Source organism: Podarcis liolepis, assembly GCF_965112155.1.
Source record: "Podarcis liolepis genome assembly, chromosome: 9".
NCBI classification, from domain to species: domain Eukaryota; kingdom Metazoa; phylum Chordata; class Lepidosauria; order Squamata; family Lacertidae; genus Podarcis; species Podarcis liolepis.
This window is the reverse complement of record NC_139564.1, coordinates 60026219-60049112: the sequence shown is the minus strand read 5'-3', so window position 1 is coordinate 60049112 and position 22894 is coordinate 60026219. Positions and strand designations below refer to the sequence as shown.

General features: G+C 46.1%; 2 protein-coding genes across 9 annotated transcripts in view; one reads left to right on the top strand and one right to left on the bottom strand.

Annotated features, from left to right (window-relative positions):
- The window catches only part of SLAIN2 (SLAIN motif family member 2), a 33040-nt gene extending 29975 nt beyond the window's left edge, over nucleotides 1-3065 (bottom strand). For 3 of the 4 annotated variants that reach the window (XM_083459967.1, XM_083459969.1, XM_083459970.1), the window contains exon 1: nucleotides 2029-3026. In XM_083459967.1, the coding sequence (XP_083316093.1) occupies nucleotides 2029-2504 (476 nt within the window). In that variant the 5' untranslated portion in view covers nucleotides 2505-3026. Of the gene's footprint in view, nucleotides 1-2028 lie in introns of all 4 variants that reach the window. The other variant, XM_083459968.1, reaches the window with a different exon arrangement.
- A 15-nt stretch (nucleotides 3066-3080) lies between these two features.
- The window catches only part of TEC (tec protein tyrosine kinase), a 76538-nt gene continuing 56724 nt past the window's right edge, over nucleotides 3081-22894 (top strand). Inside the window, exons 1-2 of one of the 5 annotated variants that reach the window (XM_083459945.1) lie at nucleotides 3081-3293; nucleotides 4667-4821. The gene's annotated coding sequence lies outside the window, so the exon portion shown is untranslated. Of the gene's footprint in view, nucleotides 3383-3710; nucleotides 4822-21677; nucleotides 22094-22894 lie in introns of those variants that run through there. The other 4 variants (XM_083459943.1, XM_083459944.1, XM_083459946.1 and 1 more) reach the window with 4 other exon arrangements.

Sequence of the window (22894 nt, the reverse complement as noted above, 5' to 3'; positions counted from 1 at the left end):
ACACTGTCTCCTGGCTGGATAAAGGCATACAAGAACAATTCACATACCATGCTAATTCAAACCATAACTTAGCACAAACATGTATGTTCTGAGAGAGAAGATCATGGTCACTTCACTTCTTCACAGATCTTGCTGCTGCTGCTGCTGCTGCGACCTAAGCCATGGTTTAGCAGTATTATGTCTGAACTTAGGCTCATGGTTTGTCTCAATCAGATAAACTACTAGTGGAAAACCAAAGAACAAACTTTCACAGCATGTCATAGTTTTACTGGATCAAGATAAACAAGTCTGGGTTTGGACTTAAATAATAAGTCAAACCACAACCTTGCTTGCAGCAGTGACAGGACAAGCAGAGGAGCAAAGAGCCCACGACCTTGTCTCTAGGAATCTACACATTTGCTTGTTCATGCTAAGCCATGGTTAAGCTTAGTATTACATGAACCAGGTTGCAATAGGAGGGGCTTGGAAAGAACCCAAGAATCAATGAACTTAGTTGGATTTTCATTTTAAGCCACTCTTAGCTATGACTAAATTGATAAGTAATTAAAACAACACAATTTATGAATCACGTTTTACATATGTTTCAAGGGAATTTACAAACCTAACATAAACCAACTCTTTTTGTAATATACTACACAATCCTGAAGGTTCTCCTTTATAATGCAGCCTAGCTCCAAAAACCTTTCATAAAAGTGATGCCCCAGAAGTTGAAGCTTTGTTTTAAAAAATACTTCTGTTTAAGAAGAAGCAACTCCCTCTTGCACTGCATCACACATAAGGATCGGTTCTTATAAAATAACTTGGTACACAACTGCAAAATGCATGTATATCCACACATTATGAGGGGGACAACCTGTACAAACTTAGCTTACACTGCTCACAAGAAAGGAGAAAGATATCCCATACATCTCCTTTAAAGGGAAAAGGCATGATTTCATGTGCACATAGATCTTTGATAATCATAGAGTATTTTGTAGTCAGGTAGTTTGCTTTGGTAGCCTGCCCGTGAGATTTCATTCATATACCTATCAGTTCTAAGCCACCATTTTGGGAATCACTAAAATATATAGGGGTGTGTGTGTGTGTAAAGGATTCAAAAAGTCTTAAAGAATATTGATCAGTCTTCTTGGTCTATCTTCCATATCCTTTGCAGGCATATTCTGAGTTCGCTTCAAGCATTCTTTTCACTAAAATGAAATGCCGAGAATCTTCGCTCAAGAAGAATGAGAACGCCAATTCAGGAAGGGCACAAATGCCTGTAACTTTTAAAGTGAGATAGCTTAGGGGCCCAAAGCACTAAACCTTACTACGATCCTGGAATCACATCCTTAGTTACCTAGATCACGTAATACCAGCATGCCCATGAGTAAAGGATTTAACCACCCTTTTCCTGGAACGTGTGGAAATAAGAGAATTTATGGACTTGTGAATTTCAGAGAAATATTTCAGAGACTACAGAAGCAGGCCGCTAAACGCTCAAGTCCGGATCTCATCATTTAGAAATCTGAAGATCCCCAGTGCACCGCCCAACAAAAAAAATATCTGAATGGGTGTCCTTTGCCGCTGTGGTTCTGGGTTGCTATAACAAAAGTACCCTGAAGCCGCCGCTTGCAGGAGTAAGGACAAAGGGATTCTCCACCCCGCGGGAGTATTGGGCAGATTTCCCTTCCCTTCCCTAGAAAGGAACCAAAACAAGGCTCTCCTCCAAGAGAAGGTTAAGGTCTGCAACTCCCAGATTTGTGCGGAGCCTCCCAGGTGCAAGAAACCACGCCAAGAGCCCGCAGGGAAGCCGCTTCTCTCGGGCCCCTTGGGCTGCGCCAGCTCCGGGAACCATGGCTCTCCTCCGGGAGACCCCGCAAGGCAAGGCCTTCAATCTTGGGGGTCGCCGATCTGAGAAGCAGCGTGCGATCCTAACCCTCCCAAGCGCAAAGCAGGGAGCCTTCGCGGCCCAACTGCGTGCAAGCTGGAGGAGGCACCGCATTTGAACCGGAATAAATCAACCCAGCCCCGCGTCCCACTCCTCCTCACCAGCCGGTCTCGTCTTCCCCGCAGCCGGCCAGCCGCTCCAGCTCGTCGGGCTTCAGCGGCTCCACTTCGTCCAGGAGGCTGGCGTTCTCCCCGGCTCCCCCCGACACCTCCGAGCCGCTTCCTCCGGCTCCTTCCTCGCTCGGCGGAGGCCGCCTGGGCCCGGCCTTGTTGGGGCCGAGGCAGCGGCTCTCGAGCCCCAGCAGCAGAGGGCTGCTCCTGGCAGCGGTGGCGGGCGACGGCGGCGAAGGCGACTGCGGGGCGCCGGTAGCCGCGGAGGCCAGAGGCGGCGTGCAGGCTCCCGACCCTCCGCCGCCGCCGCCGTGGTTGTTGCCCAGCAGCCGTTTGGGGCTGCCTCCCGGAGCCCCGGCGGCGCTGCGAATGCGGAGCTGCTCGTTCTGCTTCTCCAGCTTCTTCACCAGCTCCTGCAGCTTCCGCACTTCGGCGTCGGCGTTCACGTTGGAGTTAATGTCCTCCATGGCGCCCCGCGGCTCCACCCAACCCCCGCGACCCTCTCGCCTCACAAGGCAGCGCGGCTCCTGCTGCTGCCGCCGCCGCCGCCTTCTCGTCCCTCCCTCTGTCAGGCGAAGCTCCCCCCCCCCTTCTTTCCCCTCACGCTGAGGCGGCCGGCTGTCTCCTGAGCTGGCCTAAGCGAGGCGGGCCCCCTCTACATGGCCGGGCGGGGAAGCGCAGCCTCGCCTCTCTCGGCTCCTGCTCGGCAGGCTGGGCTGGGCCGGGCCGAGTCAGCTGCGCCGGTGGCGGCCCACAGCGGAGGGAGGCGTACACGCATATCCGGCCGCGGCCTCCCTGAGGACGGCGGCCATCGCCATGTCCGCCCTTCCCTCTCCGTTCTCTCCGTGTATTGGCGGGGGGGGGAGAGGAGCTTTCCCTTCCACAGCCCCGAGCTTCGGGCCGGCGAGCGGCCTGGCTGGGCTTGAGGCGCGAAGACGGGGCCGAGCCGTGAGGGGCTGAGCCGTGAGGGAGGCGCGCAGGGCGGCGCTTGGACAATAGTGGCGGGCGATGATTTCATACTCGTACAAAGTCCTCGAGTCACACCGCGAGCTGCTGATGCCGCTTAAGGAGCCGTTAATGGCAGCCGTAGCCTTCCCCCTACCGCCTGGGAAAGCGTCCCCGGACTTTAAATGTCATGAATGTGCCTTCCCACATTTACTTACAAATAACTCCTAGGCGTTCTCGGCACCTGGTCCTATTATTGGCGATAAGGTTGTCTCAGAGCATGTGCCGAGTTTCTTCCCTCTTACCACAAGGCCAGCCTATCCCAACTCTAGTCAGTGGCAGAGTTTGGTAATATGGCACACACAGACGGGACAAAATGGGGCGCCCTCCCCAACTTGGAGTAGGTACCGGTATAAATATTGGGGTGGTTTTTTTTATAAAAAATGTTTGCACCCTCTTGGCTTGGCACCCTGGGTAGGGGAACCGCTTGCACCACCCATAATCCGACACTGCTCTAGAAAATGCGGAATTACAGGTTTAGAGCTCGTAGGGTGTAGTAGTAGTAGTAATAATAATAATTTTATTATTTATACCCTGCCTATCTGGCTGGGTTTCCCCAGCCACTGGGTGGCTTCCAGCAAAATATTAAAATACAATAATTCATCGAATATTAAAAGCTTCCCTAAACAGGGCTGCCTTCAGATGTCTTCTAAAAGTCAGATAGTTGTTTATTTCCTTGACATCTTATGGGAGGGCATTCCACAGGGCAGGCGTGTAGGAAATGGGCTTTTCCTTGTTTTTTACTTCTCTTTTTACAGACTAACCCCTGAGGAAGCCCCACCAATTAAGGCTGCAATCAGTCCTACAAGCACATTAGAAGCAAGCCCTCTTGACAATACTGTACAGGGCTTTGTTCTTTTTGAGCACTGATAAAGGATGGAACTCTTAATATGAAGATAATCCAGCCTTCTGTTTTCAACAGTACTGCTTTCTCCTAATACAGTCAAACCTTACTTCTGGAACAGCCCCATTTTCAAACGTTTTCCCCCAACGCCAAAAACCTGGAAGTAACTGCTCTGGTTTTTGAATGATGTTCAGAAGCCAAACATGCTACGCAGCTTCTGTTTTGAGTTTCCACTTTCAGCTTTTGGTTGTCGAATGTTTCGGAAGTTGAATGGTTTTCTGGAACGGATTACGTTCGACAACTGAGGTTTGACTGTAGTGAAATTGTGTGATTGATGATGCATTCCTGTACTTGTCTACTCAGAAGTGTGCACCCTCGAAGATAATGGGTCCTTTTCCATAGGTAAACAGATACAGGATAGCAGCCTCAATGCCTTATCAATTCAGATGCAAAACAGGATTATCCCAAACCAAGGTAGTGATTTCTGTATCATTAGGGAACTCCTAGGCACACAAGTATTCAAGTAAATTAATAGAAATAAGCCAAAAAGGACTGTGAACTTCCTGAATTTATGATACACTGCTGACAGTTGAGCCTGGAGATATAAAACTTTCTTGAGTAACTCAGACCATTGTTTGGAGATAGAATTACAAGTATCACACCAAATGCCAAATAATGGAATTCTGTGTTTGCTGCTACCTTTTGTTGGAGTAAGGTAGACATCCCTCTGCCAAATCACAGTCATGCAAAAATTCTGGATTTCTCCATTATTTTCCACAGGGAAGTTTCACAAAGTAAGTAAAGCAGATAGACTCCAATCAACTTAAGTTTATGGATGAGAGCAGTTGAGACTTGAACTGTTAAGACTAAGAGTGTCAGTTGAAGTGGGAAGTAAGGAAGAAGAATTGGTCTGCTGAAGCCCCTTACAAGTTCAAGTAAGTATTTCAGGAGGGGGAATGGGGGAGGAATGATTTCCCTGAGTTAAAAAAACCTCTTCCTACACTATAGATTAGAATAATGGTTCAGTAGGGAGAATAAAGAAAGGAGCTATTTCCTACTCCAGAATAGCACATTGGCGAGAAATGGATGTCCTTTCTTCCTCTCTCTCCCCTTCTGAAACCCGCTCCCCAGAGTCCTGAACAGTGCTGTAAGGTTCCTATTCTGGCTGGCTGGAGTCTAGAAGAAGAATGTTCCTCTTCTGCAAATATTCTAGATCAGGCTGATACAGGGCATAAATTGATGGGTTTGTATTTGGGAAATCCTACTTTGTTTATGACTGGATGTCCAAGGCAGATATGGATCTCTCTCCATACTCTTTAACATGACATATAGTCTACTGCATTGAGCTCTTGTGTGAATAAATGTGAAAAAGTTTGTAAATGCTGTGAATTATCATTGGCGGTAATTTTATTCAATTATATACGTACAGTCTACTTTTCTGTGACATGTCCTAGAAGAAAGGAAATGGATGAAATGTTATAGAGAAAGAGTTCCGCAGTGTATACACCCCTGGCAAAGTATAGTGTGGAGACTGTGCACATGATACAAATAATTAGTGAATGACAGACTTGTTAAGTTAGAACTGTCCATCTTTATCCAGCTAAATTGAATTACTTCTTTTGGATCATGTTTCCATATTTCAAAATAGTCAAGAAGAACAGGACAATGTGCACACTAGCTGTATCATTTGGTTGACTGTGCACATTATCCATCTGACTTGAATAGAAAGAAATTGATTTTCCTAACTTTGGTCATGTTCCTAACCCCCGTATAATTTCCAAAATTGTCAATATAATGTGGCTATAATTGACCACAATTTATTGTTTCATCATTTTAACCTCCCTTCAGACAGATTGCAATGGGGTGTGTATAACTAGCTTTTTAAATAAACAAAAATAACAGCCACATATTAGCATAGATTTTGGCTACAATAGTATAGCTGCAGAGTAATTTTTTAAAATAGGAAATTAACAGTAGTTTTAAAGCCCCAGTTCTACCTCTGCTGATTTGACACAGCTATCACACCTTATTGGACCACCCCAGAATTCATGTGTGTGAGCTGGACCAGTTGTTTGAAATTACTCCCATATCACAACATATATCCTGCATGAAAAAGTTGGCTATCTGGATGAAAGCTAGGCTACAAATTCTCTTAATCTTTCTCTGATGACACAATGCTACCATTTTTACATGAGTGCACTTTCAAACAAACTGCACCTACATATATCTTGAGGTCATACAGCCATGTAAGAGGACTATATCAAAAGTTTGTTTAGCTTCCCAAATAGGAAACTGTTGCCTCCCAACTCTCCAGACACAAGTTATCAACATGTCTAAACATGCTCTTTTATGCATTCAAGTGTTTAGCTAAACCCTTAAATAAAGTCTTTTATGAGTTACAGAATTTGGTACATATCGGTAAGTACCTTCAGTGGTGAATTAACTGATAAATTGACATTCAGACCTTTAAAAATTAGCGCTATTTCAATATACTTTTTTTTTTAAAAATTATTTTGTATTACATACACTGCACACAAGGAAGCGGGGGGAGGGGAGGATAAATACTCCCCTCTGGAATTTCAATAAGTATCCTTTCAAAAAACACAACTCTGTTTTTAAGAAGGAAATGCTTGGGTGCTCACTGGATGTGGTGCTTGTTCTATTCCCATGTTTTTAAAAGTTATGTAAACTTTGCAGGATTGTTCAGCTTGAATGTTTAACCATGAGTGTACAAACCTTTTGTAAATATGCAGTATAATTCAGGTTCTAAACCGTTTCTGTTCTTGCTGACTCTTTTTTCTCATGCGCTGGTGATGGAGCATGACTGATACACTGATCTCAGTCTAAATATGTATGTTCTTGTTCAGAAGCTCTTAGTTCCTGGTAGCTGGACATTCCTTAATCAATAGTTGTAATCTATTCTACAGAGCTGACTCAGGCTGTTGAAGCATTCCAAATCATCTTTTGCTGTCCAAAGCTCAATTGGCTGCTTGGATTACCAATGAGCTTGGAGCTATGAAGAAGGAAGGGATGCTGGAAGCACAAGTGTCAGAAACCTTGATACAAATACAGTCATACATAAGTAAGAGTTCATTATTGAGCTTATTCTGTGTTGGTGAGTGGCAGCAACTTCTTTCTTCTTTGGCAATCACTCGTAGCTGAGTAAGATTGTCTTCCATAAATATGGTTTTAACAATGAGTCCGTATGTGACTGTGGAGGCCTATTCTGGATCCACACATCCTTCCACAGTGGGGACACAGTGGCAGCAACACTGTGTTGGTCACAGTGTATCCATTGTGGCCTTGCAGTGTTGCCTAGTGGGCCACTTTCAAATGTTTCAGGAGTTTTAGAGCTTTGTCCACGAGGGGAGATGGGGGCTAATAAATAGGGCTGCTAAGCATTTGAAGGATAAAATCACCTCTATCTGCCTTATCTTGGACACCACATTTTACTTTTGAATCCAGGGAGGATCCATAGCCCACACTAGTCATTCCTCATTTAGATTGCTGCAGCATGTTGTACATAGGGTTGTCCTTGATGTGTACATACTAGGAAAGTGCAACTTGTGCAAAATGCTGCAGCCAGATTGCTGTTTGGTGTGCAATTTACAGACAATATAACACTGAGCTTATTCAACTGTACTAGCTTCAAATGTGTTTCTGGGCTAGGCTCAACTCACGAGTGTTGCTCATATATATATAAATCACTAAAAGGCTTGGGGCCAGGATATCTGAAAGATTGCCGCCTCCTATGTTAACCTGCCTATGTTATCTTTGTCTGAGGTTGTAAGATGCCAGACTGATGAAAATGCAGGACAGGGTCTTTTGCATAGCTGTCAACCGTCCCTTATTTGGCAGGAAACTCCCTTTTCCCAGTGCCGTGTCCAGTCACTGTCCCTTATTGATGATGTCCCTTAAATTTCACGGGTTTCAAAGGAAGCAGCTCCTCTCCCTCCCTCCCTGCTGGCCAGGGAGGAGGGAGGCTCCAACTGTGTTGCTTGGCTGCGTTGCTCACCCAATAAGGAGTCTAAGAATGATTGGGGGGGTGGAGCTTGCATGCCTTGTGCCGATCAAATCAGCCGCTTTGCCTGGGGACTCGCCTTTGCTCAGCGCTACCCAGCAGAGAGGTGACAGTGGTTTTCCTTGCTGCATCCCCTTTGCCGGGTTGCTGCGCTGTGAGAACCACTGCTTGAGGCTTTGTTTGGCTGCTGGCTGGGCTTTCTGCCTTTGGCTCGGAGGGGCTCAGAAGTTGAACATAGCTGTGCTCTGAAAATCCCTTATTTTGGCTGCTAATCCCTTATTTTTGAGGCTGCTGGTCCCTTATTTTCAAATCTGTAAAATGACAGCTTTGGTCTTTTGTGTTGCAGTTCTTTGACTGTGGAGGGTGCTACCACAGTCCATCCCTCTTTACTTTCAGGTAGACAGTAAAAAGGCCCCTTCACTGAAAAACCTCTTCACTGGTGAAGGAAGTGCCTGCCATTTCAACACCCCCCCTCCCCACTTGAACAAAACAAGAGCAATTAGATTGACAGTCACTGCATGAAGCTGATGGGGAAGGTTATCCAGGCATTTGGACTGAAGTGTTGTCAAAACTAACTGATTAGCTTTTGCATCATTGTTCAGTGGAAGTGCTGAACAGGTGCCTGTAAATGGTAATAGTTAGGATGGAGGACCAATGAACAGAAACTCAATCCCAACAAGATTAAGGTACGTTGATAGGTGGTTGGTCTGACCAGGGAAGTGGAGTTCAACATGTTCTGGATCAGATTTGCAGTCTGGAGGTTTTCCTTGGTCCTGCTTAATTTTTAGAAGCGCAAATGGTGTCAATAGTTGAATTTCTTCCTTCAGTAAAGACTGACACACCAATGTGGCCTTTACTCCATAGAGATAACCCAACAACAGTTATGCATGTCTTGATAACCTCCTGGTTATATTGCTGCAATATGTTGTACATGGAACTGCTTTTGAAGACTCTTCAAATATTTAAGCTAGTTTTAAATACAGCTGCAAGGTTTTTGAACAGGATCAGTAGGTAGGAACATTGATATAGTTGTCTTAAATATAATTGATTATCAACTGACCATGGCTTCATTTCCTTGCACAATTCAAAGCCTGCATGGGTTGTTAACCAGGATGCTTGAAGGAAAACCTTTCTCCACATAGGTCTGTTGGGCACTGCAATCATAATCTGATGCTCTCCTGCAATGTCTCCTAGCACCAGGTGTAATATGGGTGTTGACTGGTGATAGGGTCTTCTTAATTGTGCTGCTTTGTTTATGTATTATATTTATTGTTTGTACTAAGTCACCCTGATAATATTTACATTGAAGGAAGTATGGAATTTTGGAGAGAGAAAATGTTAAGTTGGGAAGTGGTGATGAATCTCAGTATGGCTAAATTTTCAGGACATGGTGATTAATTAGACTTAATTTGCATCTTAGCTGATGGTCTTTAAATGGCTAACAATAAAAGTGCTTTATAGACCTGTACTCTGAATAGAAAGGATTGATTGTGGCTTTCTTTATTTTTTAAAAAAAGTACATTGAAGACAACAAAATTTAAAAAGAAATGAAGAGAATTTTAAAATATGTCCTTACGATAGCAGTATTAACTTGGTTGTATAGTCGAATTACAAGTGATCAGAATTGTTGAAACTAAATCCACAGCTGAGCTGTTAAAAAAGATTTTTAGCTTCGTTTATATAATTTCATTTGCTGATGTACTAAGCACTAGAACCCCGCCCTTATGAGGCAACTTTATGATCTAAGATTCCACCCTTCCCAGGCCTCCAGTGCTGTGAGAATATTTTGCTCCACCTTTGTGGATGTTGGCAACTTCATTAATAAAAGACCAGTTTTACTGCATTTTTCTGTAATTAAAATACTATATATTTAAATAAACGCACGTGCATATACTTGGAAACGAACTCATTTCAGGATCACACTGTAAAAAAGGCATTTATCCATAAATTCCCACATTAACAAAAAATTATCCACATTGAAAATTGTGTGAATACTTTCTACATAATAATAAATGGCTAAGAATAATTCAAATTCAATATATTATATCTCTGGTGTACTTCTTAAGCATTGTGGTTAAATTAATTTCTTACTCTAAGAACACTGAAGAGCTAGCTAAAAGGAATGTACTGATAAAATATCTATTTTCTGTTAGCCTTTCATTAGGCTGCTCTTTCAACTTAAGGTTGTGCAGTCTTTTCACAGGGCATCTCTAGTTCAGGGAAACACACAGTGTTTCAGATCCAATATGATTATCAGGAGCATTCATTTTTGTGGCCGCTTCACTGGTTCTATATACTAGATGACTATTAATAAACAATTATATAGGCCAAATGTAAGAGTTGTATTCAAAGTTGTTCATAGAGTGGTAGACCCATTGAAATTAATATAGGTGACTAGTAATTTAAGTGGGTCAACCTTAAGTATGACTAACATCAGATGCAATCCTAAATGTGCATGCCCAAGGCCCTTTGCTTGAATTTATGTTTAATTTATTTAAGGTATTTTTCTACTACCCTTCAATAGAAACAACAGCACAGGTTATTGCCTTTGGTGGATTGCTTTGCTATATTTATTACACAGTATGCCAACTAAATACAACAAATTCCATTACTATGTATGGGCTGATGGGTTTTTTAAAACAAAAAAAATAATGTTGAATATATGCAAGGCAGGACCCTTGAACCTTGCTGCAAATTTGGCCATGAAAATATCTTCCCTTGCTGTAAATGACAATGGTACCATCTACCTTACAGCACTGTAGCCCCCAGGATCCAGCCATTTCCACTAAGATTCCAAAAGTGGAATCCTTGCATATGATGTAGTAATCTGTAGTACATCCTTGCATATGATGTAGTAATCTGCCCTCTTTACAGCAGTGTGCCATGTCTGTCCTCCTCCTCCCACTTCTTACTGTCTTGCAGCAGCCAGGTGATCCAGCTACAGCATTACAGTCTAGGCTTTGAGGGAAGATAGAGACATTTCTGTGCACATACATTGCTAATACATCACAAGGTATCATTTGGACGCGGGTGGTGCTGTAGTCTAAACCATTGAGCCTCTTGGGCTTGCCGATCAGAAGGTCGACAGTTCAAATCCCCACGACAGGGTGAGCTCCCGTTGCTCTGTCCCAGCTCCTGCCAACCTAGCAGTTCGAAAGCACACCAGTGCAAGTAGATAAATAGGTACCACTGTGGCGGGAAGGTAAACAGCGTTTCCATGTGTTCTGGTTTCCATCACGGTGTCCTGTTGCGCCAGAAGTGGTTTAGTCATGCTGGCCACATGACCTGGAAAGCTGTCTGTGGACAAATGCCGGCTCCCTTGGCCTGAAGCGAGATGAGCGCTGTAACCCCATAGTCACCTTTGACTGGACTTAACCGCCCAGGGGTCCTTTACCTTTTTACCTAATATGTCATAAACACACATGGATCCTAATTTATAAAGGTATTGCATTTTTAATATATAACTTCATAGAATGTACCTCGGGTTAAGAACTTAGTTCGTTCCGGAGGTCCATTCTTAACCTGAAACTGTTCTTAATCTGAAGTACCACTTTAGCTAATGGGACCTCCTGCTGCCGCCGCGCCGCTGGCACACGCTTTCTGTTCTCATCCTGAAGCAAAGTTCTTAACCTGAGGTACTATTTCTGGGTTAGCGGAGTCTGTAATCTGAAGCGTCTGTAACCTGAAGTGTTTGTAACCCGAGGTAGCACTGTATACAGTATTAAACAACCTATATTGTTGTGCAGCCTTTCCTTACAACCTCTAGAAATACCTGAGGATGCTAAATTATACATTTGCATTTGTACTCATATTTTTGTGTAGAAAATGTGACAACCATAGTAGTCAAGCACCATCTAGTGGCAAGTGTTCATAAGGTCATTTACTCGGAATTAGTAATACGGTACTGTTAATCCTTATGTTACTCGAACACAAGCCATTTTCTAGTTTGATTACAAAAATTGTATAGTTTGATAATAAGTTAGGTGTAGCAGCATATGAAATGATCTTCAAGGGCTTAATTGCCACACACCAGGACCTGCTCCCATTCTCTTGCTGTCAGATACCACCATTACAACAGAGCCATTGATTTTTCAGATTAAAAGGGTGAGTTGGAATGAATATAATAGACTTTGAAAATATTGTTGCTATAGAAGACATCAAAATTGTTACACACTTTTGTTCTAAGCTTAAAAATTAAACACAATACTCCGTGTGAGAGTGTGTCTATGTTGGGGAGCGGGGGGAGCCCTGGATTTTGGAGTTTTAAATATCAATCTCAGTAACCTATATATGTGTGTATATAGTATAAGTTACCTATAGTTATACTATCAATTCTAAAAGTGGAAATCAGTCTGTAAAGTGGGGCTATAAAGACCATGGACCTGTTTTTGAACTCCAAAAGTCCATTTAAAATAATTAATATGTGACAATATCCCTGTGATTATACAGCAATCCCAACAAGTCCCTTGGTTTTCTACTTTCTTTACCCCATTGACATAATATATAGCAGAATTATCATTGCTTTGCCTTGTAAACAAACAGATGACAACCCTAAACCTTAAATGAAATGTTATCAATGCAGGCAAGCAGGCATCTCTTCAACATAAACTAGATGTTTTCTTTATCTCTAAAAGAATTAATGGTTTCTTTCTTAAGAGAGTACGCTTTAGGGCTTCCTCTTTCCTCTTACCTCACTGGCCCCATTAGTGTTTTACACGTCTGTTTGTCTTGTTTCATGACAAATGAAGATCAAGATAGATCATGATTTTTAAATAATTGCCCAAGGAGAATGAGAGGGATATTCACAACCATCTGGCATTGAACATTTGACCAGACGAAACTTACATTACAAGACCTTTTGAGACATCTGGGGATAAAAAGTAGAAATTCAATTATTGGAGACACATAATTATATACAGATCACTTTTCCCTCAATTATAGTATTTCATGTCAGATAAGATGAATGGTAATGTTAAGCAGGTCTGTTTGACATTACAGATGGCAAAAAGTTTTTCTAAGGAGGTTCCCCCTATTTATCATGCAAGTGTTTTCATTTTGTTCTCTGAAAAGCTAATGAGAGCTAAAGTTAATGTGAGCTTTATATGAGGCAAAAGATCATGAACAGGTTTAGTTGTCAATTGGTGATGTATTATATGTTTCTGATGCTTTCCTGCAACCTCCTAAAATCTAGACCAATGTCTGAAAGTGGAATTTTATCTCATGTATTACAGGATGAAATCTATGTATTTATAGAAAAAATGTCATATATAAACAGGATCCAGCATAATTTTAATTATAATTTTGTAACACAATCCTAAACAGGAACCTCTTTGCTTGCAGAGACAAAGGATCTGTGATGCATGCAATGTTTTTGAGTTTGTCAACTGCTTCCTTTAACCCTTTATGTTACTTGTAGCTCTTAAATGTGACACAATTGTTTTATAGGTTTGGGGGGGTCAATCTGGATGACACTCAATGGTTCCTTCCAAATATATGATCCTGTAGAGGGGATGGTAAGCTCTATAAGAGGACATCAGCCAAACCAGTTTCCTTTATTAAAGCAATAGAATAACCTTAGCCAGCCAGTTAAGTATTTCTATTAACATTAGAAAGAGGCTGCCCTGTTGCCATAGAGTCAAATGGGAGTAACCCCTGCTCACCTATTAGGAAGCTACCTCAACTTGAAAGGTAGAAGAATATTAGCCTGCGTTATGTGTGAGGTTGGGCTGCTGCTGGAAGCTGGAGACAGAGAGGTGTGTCTGCTCTGTGCTGTACCCAAAGCTGAGTTTGGGACTTCCCTGGAAACTTAAAGGGGAAGCAAGATCAGCTGGAATGTAATTGCTATGAACCCCTTCATCCTATGCTCAGGTCATACATATGTATAAAGAAAGACATATATCCTAAAGGTAGCACAGTCTCCACTGAACTTCATTCCAAGGAAACCAAACATGGGGTAAACGCAGGAACCCCTGGAGTCTCTCACTGGTCTGAGATTGGGATGCACATATCAATATACAGTGGTACCTTGGTTGTCAAACTTAATCCGTTCAGGGAGTCCGTTTGACTTCCAGAACTGTTCAAAAACCAAGGTGCAGCTTCCAATTGGCTGCAGGAGCTTCCTGCACTCAATCGGAAGCTACAGAAGCTGCGTCAGATGTTCGCCTTCCCAAAAATATTAGGAAATCGGAACAGTCACTTCCGGGTTTGCTGCGTTCAGGAGCCGATTTGTTCGGGAGCTAAGCCGTTCAACAACCAAGGTGTCACTGTAAATGACTATCGAGCCTGTTGTCCTGGCAAGTACTACACTTCTGTCACTAGAGGTCAGATTATACATAGTTATGCATACTTGAAACTCTACACAGAAAAAAATAATCCTCAATATGAAACCATTTGTGTGTGTTAACTAACTCTGAAAGTATCACAAAGTTTCCTAAATTTATTCATGAATTTAAGCTCCCAGGATGGAGAGAAGTATTTGACAAGGATATAGTGGCATAGTAGCATCACTTCCAGTTTTCCTTTGGCAGTCTTGTGACATACTGTTGAACCATGTCTAGATTATTGTTAAATTCCCCCAATCTCTGAGTGGTGAGAGATTTCCGAGAGTGACAGCGGGTTTGGTTGCTGTAGAATGAAGGCCACTGGAGATGGTTGTGTCCTTCCGATGGCTGAGTTCAAATAATGTGGGCTAGCTTCTGCTAAGGTTTTTTTTTTTTTTAAGCTTATGAAATTATTATAGACACCTTGCTGAATGTGTATTTTCACCCTAATAGATGTGATATGCACATGTGATTCCATACAGATTTGGGTACTGTAAAGTGCTTTATGTGGGCATGCCTTTAAAAGAGTGTTAGGAAAGTTCATCTGGTTCTAGGCTGAGAATCTGAAGAAGGAAGAAATGATTGTATCTCACCAATTCTTTAGTAATGTCATTGGCTTCCACTTTGTTTCCATTAAAATGTTGGTTCTGAGCTATAAGCAATCCTCAGTTTCCCACCACTGATAGTAACGGAGTTGCAGCCTGGACCACTATTCTTGCTTCTCCAGACCCTCATCTCATGCTTGGCCCTTGTTCTAAGGCAGGTGTAGGGAACTTTTAGCCCTCCCGTCATCCCTGGCCCATTGGTCATACTGGATGGAGCTGACAGGAGTTGTACTTCAACATCTGGAGGAACAAAGCTGAAGTTAGTAGTACCTTTTAGACTCTGGATGAACTCATTTTTAGTAGGCTAGATATTTAATGGCTGCTTAACTGGATTAGCCAGTCTCTTTAATTGTGATACTCTTTTTAGTCTTAATGATTTTAACTACTGTTATGTTTCTTTGGTTCTTATTTGATGGTTTTATTAAGTCATATAATCATTTTAATTATATTAAAAGCAGCCTTGGTTGGCTTTGTTGAATAGCAAGGTATAAATATTTTAAATGAAATCACTGATAATGAAAGCATTGAAGAGCGTCTGGGAAGAAGAAAATGTTAGGTTAATTTTTTTATATAGTTTGGAGAGGGGAATATCTTATTCTTATTCTTATTCTTATTATTATTAATATTCAATTGTTCAAGTAGCCAGACAAGTACCATAATGGTCCAAAGTATGGGTTCTTAGTATAACAAGAAAAGCTGCTCTGTTCCAGAGGGCAAATGGATGAGACTCCCATCCATAGTTAGAAGAACAAAAGTCAGAACCTCTGTGTGTATGTGTGTGCGCACGTGCGTGAGAGAGAGAGAGAGAGAGAGAGCGCACTGGGCTAGAAGCAGGCTGCAGGGAGAAGGCTAAGAAGGAAAGACATGCTTGAATCCAAGGCTGTAGCTATGGGAGAAGCAAGACCTTCTGGGCTGTTAATGCTGTGAGCCCCTCCACAGACTCAGGTTGTATATATGTGTAACAAAGCCATATATCATAAGACTACCACTGTCTTTGTGGTCCCTCATTCTTTTTTTTTTTTATAAATTTTTATTAAAGTTTCCATATTTTTTATAACAACAAAAACAATACAATACAATACAATAAACACAAACCAACAAAGAACAAGTACAATTTCAAAATCTTATTTTCATATAATTTACTTCCCCGACTCCCTCATACCTCCCCTTTCTGTATTCCAATTTTTAATCGTTTATTCAGCAAATTCTTCCCTTATTTTAACTTTAAATTTAATCTTGCTCATTTTCCTTATCTTATCCGTTACCGCTGGTAACTGCTTATTTTCTAATCCAACATCATTTTAACACTCATTAATTTTACAGTGCTTCTTTAAATAGTCCTTAAATTTTTTCCAATCTTCTTCCGCTGTTTCTCTTCCCTGGTTTCGGATTCTGCTCGTCATTTCTGTGGTCCCTCATTCTGAGCGCCTCGCAGCTTGTACCTCTTTAATGAAATCCAAGCCTTCATACGCAGTTCCCCATCTAGAAGAATAGCACAGAAAGGATCACAGAATGCAGCACAGACAGAATCTTTTGTGAAATTATAAAGAATGTGGCTAAATACTGACCTCAACACACCTAAATTTACTTCTTGGCTCTGAAATGATGGAATACAGCTGATGTGGGAAAGAGAATATAACATTCTGTTTACTAGGATTTATGAACATGTTCTGTTGTTGTACAGCATGATGGGAACAAAAGCATTGTATTCCTGTGATTGTACACATCTTAAAATGCTATGCCAAAATGATCAAGAAAGCCAAACCCTTGGTGGAAGAATCAAAGGCAGAGCTTGCTTTTATTTTTAGTGAAGAATGTTGCCATATTTTCCTTGCAAGGTTTCCCAGCAGAAACAATGTGGGTTGGCTGGCAGGAATTAGGTGTTTCCTCTGGGTTAGGTTCCTACTATTGTTAATGAGTGAACTGTTAATGGAATGATCCATTTCTTGTCATGCTACAGATATCTGCTACCAAACACATGCCTGTGTTTAAAAACACAAGGACAGGACTGTTCTTTACAGACTTCTTTATTTCTCATAACATTGTAGCATGAAGACGCAAGAGCCATCCATACATTTCTCAATAAAGTTCTTGTTAGCTTATTAAAGCTTTTACAGGGTTCCAAGTATAGAAATATTTTCCCATTTAAAAGCTCTCTCTCTCCTTCCCTGCAAGTTTTGTGTGCATGTGTGCGTATCCTAGCAGCAGGGTTAAATTATACTCATAATTTCCACTTATGTAAGAGTGAATACCAAAATTCCAGTGCCTTTCAATTTATTGCTCAGAACACTGAAAGGCAGGAACATATTTACTGGCAACAAAAAGCCTACAGACCGCATCTCTATGGCTCTCCATATGTTGCTAGACTACAGCTCCCATCATTCCTGAGCAGCGGTTATGCTGGGAAGCATAGAAATTAGGCAGTAAGGCCTTGTTTTGAGCAAGTCCAGCTATGAAGTAAGCTGGCTCTGCTTTCTTAAGAAGAAACAGGCAACAACTTGGGAAGTAATTTAAAAATATATACAGTGGTACCCCGCAAGACGAATGCCTCGCAAGACGGAAAACCCGCAAGACGAAAGGGTTTTCTGTTTTGGAGGCGCTTCGCAAGACGAATTTCCCTATGGGCTTGTATCGCAAGACGAAAGCCCATAGGGAAATGCTGGCGGTCGGGAGCAAAGACTTTCGCCCACAGCCGGCCTTCAGAAGAGGACCTCTTCTGAAGGACGGCGGGGGGCAAAAGTCTTTGCTCCCCCCCCGCCTGCCTCCCCCCCGCCTGCCCCGGGTGATCTTAAAATGCTGGCAGGCGGGAGCGAAGCGTTCGCTGCCGACCCCCAGCATTTTAAAATCTCCAAGGGACAGCAGAGAAGTCTCTGTCCCGGGGAGATTTTAAAATGCTGGGGGTCGGGAGCGTTCGCTGCCGACCCCCAGCATTTTAAAACGCTGTTCCGAAGCGGGGGGCGGGAACAGCTGCCCCAGCCGCCCCACTTCGGAACGATGTTCCGAAGCGGGGAGGTGGGGCGGGAACAGCTGCCCCAGCCGCCCCACTTCGGAACGATGTTCCGAAGGGGGGAGGTGGGGCGGGAACAGCTGCCCCATCCGCCCCCCTTCGGAACGATGTTCCGAAGGGGGGAGGTGGGGCGGGAACAGCTGCCCCATCCGCCCCCCTTCGGAACGATGTTCCGAAGGGGGGAGGTGGGGCGGGAACAGCTGCCCCATCCGCCCCACTTCGGAACGATGTTCCGAAGGGGGGAGGTGGGGCGGGAACAGCTGCCCCATCCGCCCCACTTCGGAACGATGTTCCGAAGGGGGGAGGTGGGGCGGGAACAGCTGCCCCATCCGCCCCACTTCGGAACGATGTTCCGAAGGGGGGAGGTGGGGCGGGAACAGCTGCCCCATCCGCCCCACTTCGGAACGATGTTCCGAAGGGGGGAGGTGGGCGGGGACACCTGCCCCATCCGCCCCCCTTCGGAACGATGTTCCGAAGGGGGGAGGTGGGGCGGGAACACCTGCCCCATCCGCCCCCCTTCGGAACGATGTTCCGAAGGGGGGAGGTGGGGCGGGAACAGCTGCCCCATCCGCCCCCCTTCGGAACGATGTTCCGAAGTGGGGAGGTGGGGCGGGAACAGCTGCCCCATCCGCCCCCCTTCGGAACGATGTTCCGAAGTGGGGAGGTGGGGCGGGAACAGCTGCCCCATCCGCCCCACTTCGGAACGATGTTCCGAAGTGGGGAGGTGGGCGGGAACAGCTGCCCCATCCGCCCCACTTCGGAACGATGTTCCGAAGGGGGGAGGTGGGGCGGGAACAGCTGCCCCATCCGCCCCACTTCGGAACGATGTTCCGAAGGGGGGAGGTGGGGCGGGAACAGCTGCCCCATCCGCCCCACTTCGGAACGATGTTCCGAAGGGGGGAGGTGGGGCGGGAACAGCTGCCCCATCCGCCCCACTTCGGAACGATGTTCCGAAGGGGGGAGGTGGGGCGGGAACAGCTGCCCCATCCGCCCCACTTCGGAACGATGTTCCGAAGGGGGGAGGTGGGGCGGGAACAGCTGCCCCATCCGCCCCACTTCGGAACGATGTTCCGAAGGGGGGAGGTGGGGCGGGAACAGCTGCCCCATCCGCCCCACTTCGGAACGATGTTCCGAAGGGGGGAGGTGGGGCGGGAACAGCTGCCCCATCCGCCCCACTTCGGAACGATGTTCCGAAGGGGGGAGGTGGGGCGGGAACAGCTGCCCCATCCGCCCCACTTCGGAACGATGTTCCGAAGGGGGGAGGTGGGGCGGGAACAGCTGCCCCATCCGCCCCACTTCGGAACGATGTTCCGAAGGGGGGAGGTGGGGCGGGAACAGCTGCCCCATCCGCCCCACTTCGGAACGCTGTTCCGAAGTGGGGCGGGGGGCGGGGACACCTGCCACCGCCGCCCCACTTCGGAACAGCTTTCGGAAGTGGGGCGGGGGGGCGGGGACACCTGCCGCCGCCGCCCCACTTCGGAACAGCTTTCCGAAGTGGGGCGGGGGGGGCGGGGACACCTGTCCCATCCGCCCCACTTCGGAACAGCTTTCCGAAGTGGGGCGGGGGGGCGTGGACACCTGTCCCATCCGCCCCACTTCGGAAAGCTGTTCCGAAGTGGGGGGGGGCGGGAACAGCTGCCCCAGCCGCCCCACTTCGGAACGATGTTCCGAAGGGGGGCGGGGGGCGGGAACACCTTCTGAAGGCGGGCAGGGGGCGAAAGTCTTTGTCCCCCCTGCCTGCCTTCCCAGGGGCTTTTAAATCGCCCCGGACAGCGGAGAAGTCCTCCGCTGTCCGGGGCGATTTAAAATGCCGCCCGCCAGCATTTTAAGATAGCCCCGCACAGCGGAGAAGTCCTCCGCTGTCCCAGGGTTTTTTAAAATGCTGGGGGTGGGAAGAAAAGCCCTTGTCCCCCCCCCCCCAGCCTTCAGAAGAGGTCCGGGGACAGACTGTCCCCGGACCTGGCCTGAAGGTGGTTTCCCTAGGAACGCATTAATTGATTTTCAATGCATTCCTATGGGAAACCGTGCATCGCAAGACGAAAAACCCGCAAGACGAAGAGAATTGCGGAACGAATTAATTTCGTCTTGCGAGGCACCACTGTATAATTTTCGTACTTATATTCATGCATTGGTTCATAACCATGGCAGCAGCAAATTTGCAGACAAAATACTTATTATTTACAGTAACCAGCTTCTGGCTGGTGATGAATGAGCCTCTCTGAAACATGGGGAAACCAGCCCCTCAACTGAATCTGACTCTGCAGCTGCAGTCCCTGGTTTGGTGGGTTCAGTTCAAGGGTGGCAGGAAGACTTAGTGGGTTCCTTGTTTGGGTGTTGGGGTCCAGCCCCGTGCTTTTACAATCTGCATTCTTGGACCTCCTAAGCTGGCCATTTGCCCACTTTGTCAGTATTCAGGTTACCCAGGAAAGGGTTCCCAAAGGTGTATGAGCTTCCACCCTGCCCTCTCCCAGGGCCTATTTTGACACCTCAATGGCCCATGTTTATTGTGCCCACTTTTCAATTATAGTGAGCGATCTATCCAGTATAGGGTGAGAAATGCCATATATTAATGCTTATCCTCAAAGGAACATGCCGCCACAACCATGAAAGCACAAAAGTCTGCTCTGATGTGAGCAAAATTACGTCATAGCTTAAGTGGTACCGACTACCACATTTGGGGACTCTTGAATCACAATCCTAGGATCAAGGATGAACTACAGTGGTACCTCGGGTTACATACACTTCAGGTTACATACTCTTCAGGTTACAGACTCTGCTAACCCAGAAATAGTGCTTCAGGTTAAGAACTTTGCTTCAGGATAAGAACAGAAACCGGGCTCCGGCGGCAAGGCAGCATCAGGAGGCCCAATTAGCTAAAGTGGTGCTTCAGGTTAAGAACAGTTTCAGGTTAAGTATGGACCTCCGGAAAGAATTAAGTACTTAACCTGAGGTAGTAAAGGTAAAGGTACCCCTGCCCGTTTGGGCCAGTCTTGACAGACTCTAGGGTTGTGCGCTCCTCTCACTCTATAGGCCGGGAGCCAGCGCTGTCCACAGACACTTCCGGGTCACATGGCCAGCGTGACAAGCTGCATCTGGCGAGCCAGCGCAGCACATGGAACGCTGTTTACCTTCCCGCTGGTAAGCGGTCCCTATTAATCTACTTGCACCCAGGGGTGCTTTCGAACTGCTAGGTTGGCAGGCACTGGGACCGAACGACGGGAGCGCACCCCGCCGCGGGGATTCGAACCGCCGACCTTTCGATCGGCAAGTCCTAGGTGCTGAGGTTTTACCCACAGCGCCACCTGCGTCCTACTAGAAAAGTGTTTGGGCTCGTCTGGGATTTGAACCCGGGACCTGAGGTACCACTGTATAAATAGGTGGCTGTTGTTTGAGGTGAAAATCTAATGGAAAGGGTTATGAGTTTGGACTGTTCCAGAAAATGGGCCAAATGATGGTTCAGATAGGCCAGCTTGTGTGAGTTGTATCCTCTTCCATCTTTTCAGGCCCAAGACCACACAATTTGAAGCAGCTTTCCTCCACATCTTACCTTGCACCACACCAGAGGTGCCAACTTGAATAACATGGGGGGAGGGGGAGGCAAGCCCTGCCCCACATAATCGATCACATGACACACACACACAATTTAAATGGCAATGCCCATCAACTTGGGGGAGGGGTTCTAGTCCCCTCAAATATTTTACTGTGGGAGCCGAAAGGACCTCGGGCCCGTAGGAGTCGGCTCCTATGACCCGCACCATCCGCACGCGCGAAACGCTCTTTTGCGCGTAGCACCTCCAGGAGGCGCCATGACTGCGCCGGCGGGAAACCCAAGCGCTTTCGGCAGCCTGCAAGCGCGGCGAGCGAAGACCTCGTAGCCGCCGCCGCCGCTTCCTTTTTCCTACGCTTCAAGAAACCTCCTCCTCCTCTTCCTCCTCCTCCTCCTCCAACTGCTCGGACGGCGTGCGCAAGGGAGAGGGCGAGGGGAAGGGAGGAAAGCGGCTGCCTGCTTCGGTGAGCTGAGGGGGGACGGACACGGCGGAGCTCCCTCGCCCACGCCCGCCTTCCACCTCTCTCAGGAGCCGCACTTTCGGCTCCCCGTCGCGGGCGCCGGCCGGAGCCATCTTCGGGTAAGAGCAGCTCGACGGCGCTCGGCTCCTCCCCTTTCACAACTACCTACTTCTTAGCGCTGCAAGTCGGCGAGGAGACCGGTCGGCTTCGGGTTGCCGCCTCGGACCGGCGTCGGGCAGCGGCTCTGTAAGTCGAAAGTCTTCACCTGTTACCTCAGGTCCTCCTTTTTTAAAGTGTGTGTGTGTTAAATAAGTCCCAGCAAAGCAGTGTTTCCCAAACTTGGGTCTCCAGGTTTTTTGGGAGTGGGGGGGGGGAGGAAGGGAACACGACTACAATTCCCATGATTCCTGCCCCCTAGTCCTGCTAGCTAGGGATGATGGGAGTTGTAGTCCAAAAAACAGCGGGAGACCCAAGTTCGGGGAAACCCTGGACTAGAGGGAAGTTCTGCTGATCAGAGGAAGGAAAACTCTAAGGAGATCAGTCATACCCCCCATTTTCATCCTCACTATCTGTGCACGTCGCTCAAGATCCTCCTGAGAGAGATTGAATTCACAAGTTACGTGCCTGACTTGGCTTGCGAAACGAGAGCGGGATAGTCAAGTAACTGCGGGCGCAACCTTGGGGATAGTTAGAAGGACGTTCTACTCCCCCGTTCGCGTTTATTATCCCCGTGGCTGCGATGCAAACAATCGGTGGCATTTAATATCCGGCCTGGGGTTCATTCGAGGGCTGGGCTGTATGGAAGGGCAGGAGTGGTGAGGATGTTTGAGAAAGGGCTGAGGAGACCAAGGTTCAGTTCCCTAGCTGGCTAGGAAGCTCAATGGGTCATTCGCAAGCTCTTGGCCCAAACCTGTCTCACAGGATTGTTGTGAAGATAAAAGGGGGTGGGGAGAGGATGAATGACAGGAATGGGACCTCCAAATGTTCGCTGGACTCCCCAAGTCCCACCATTCCCAGCCAGTATGGTGAATGGTCAGGGGTGAAGTG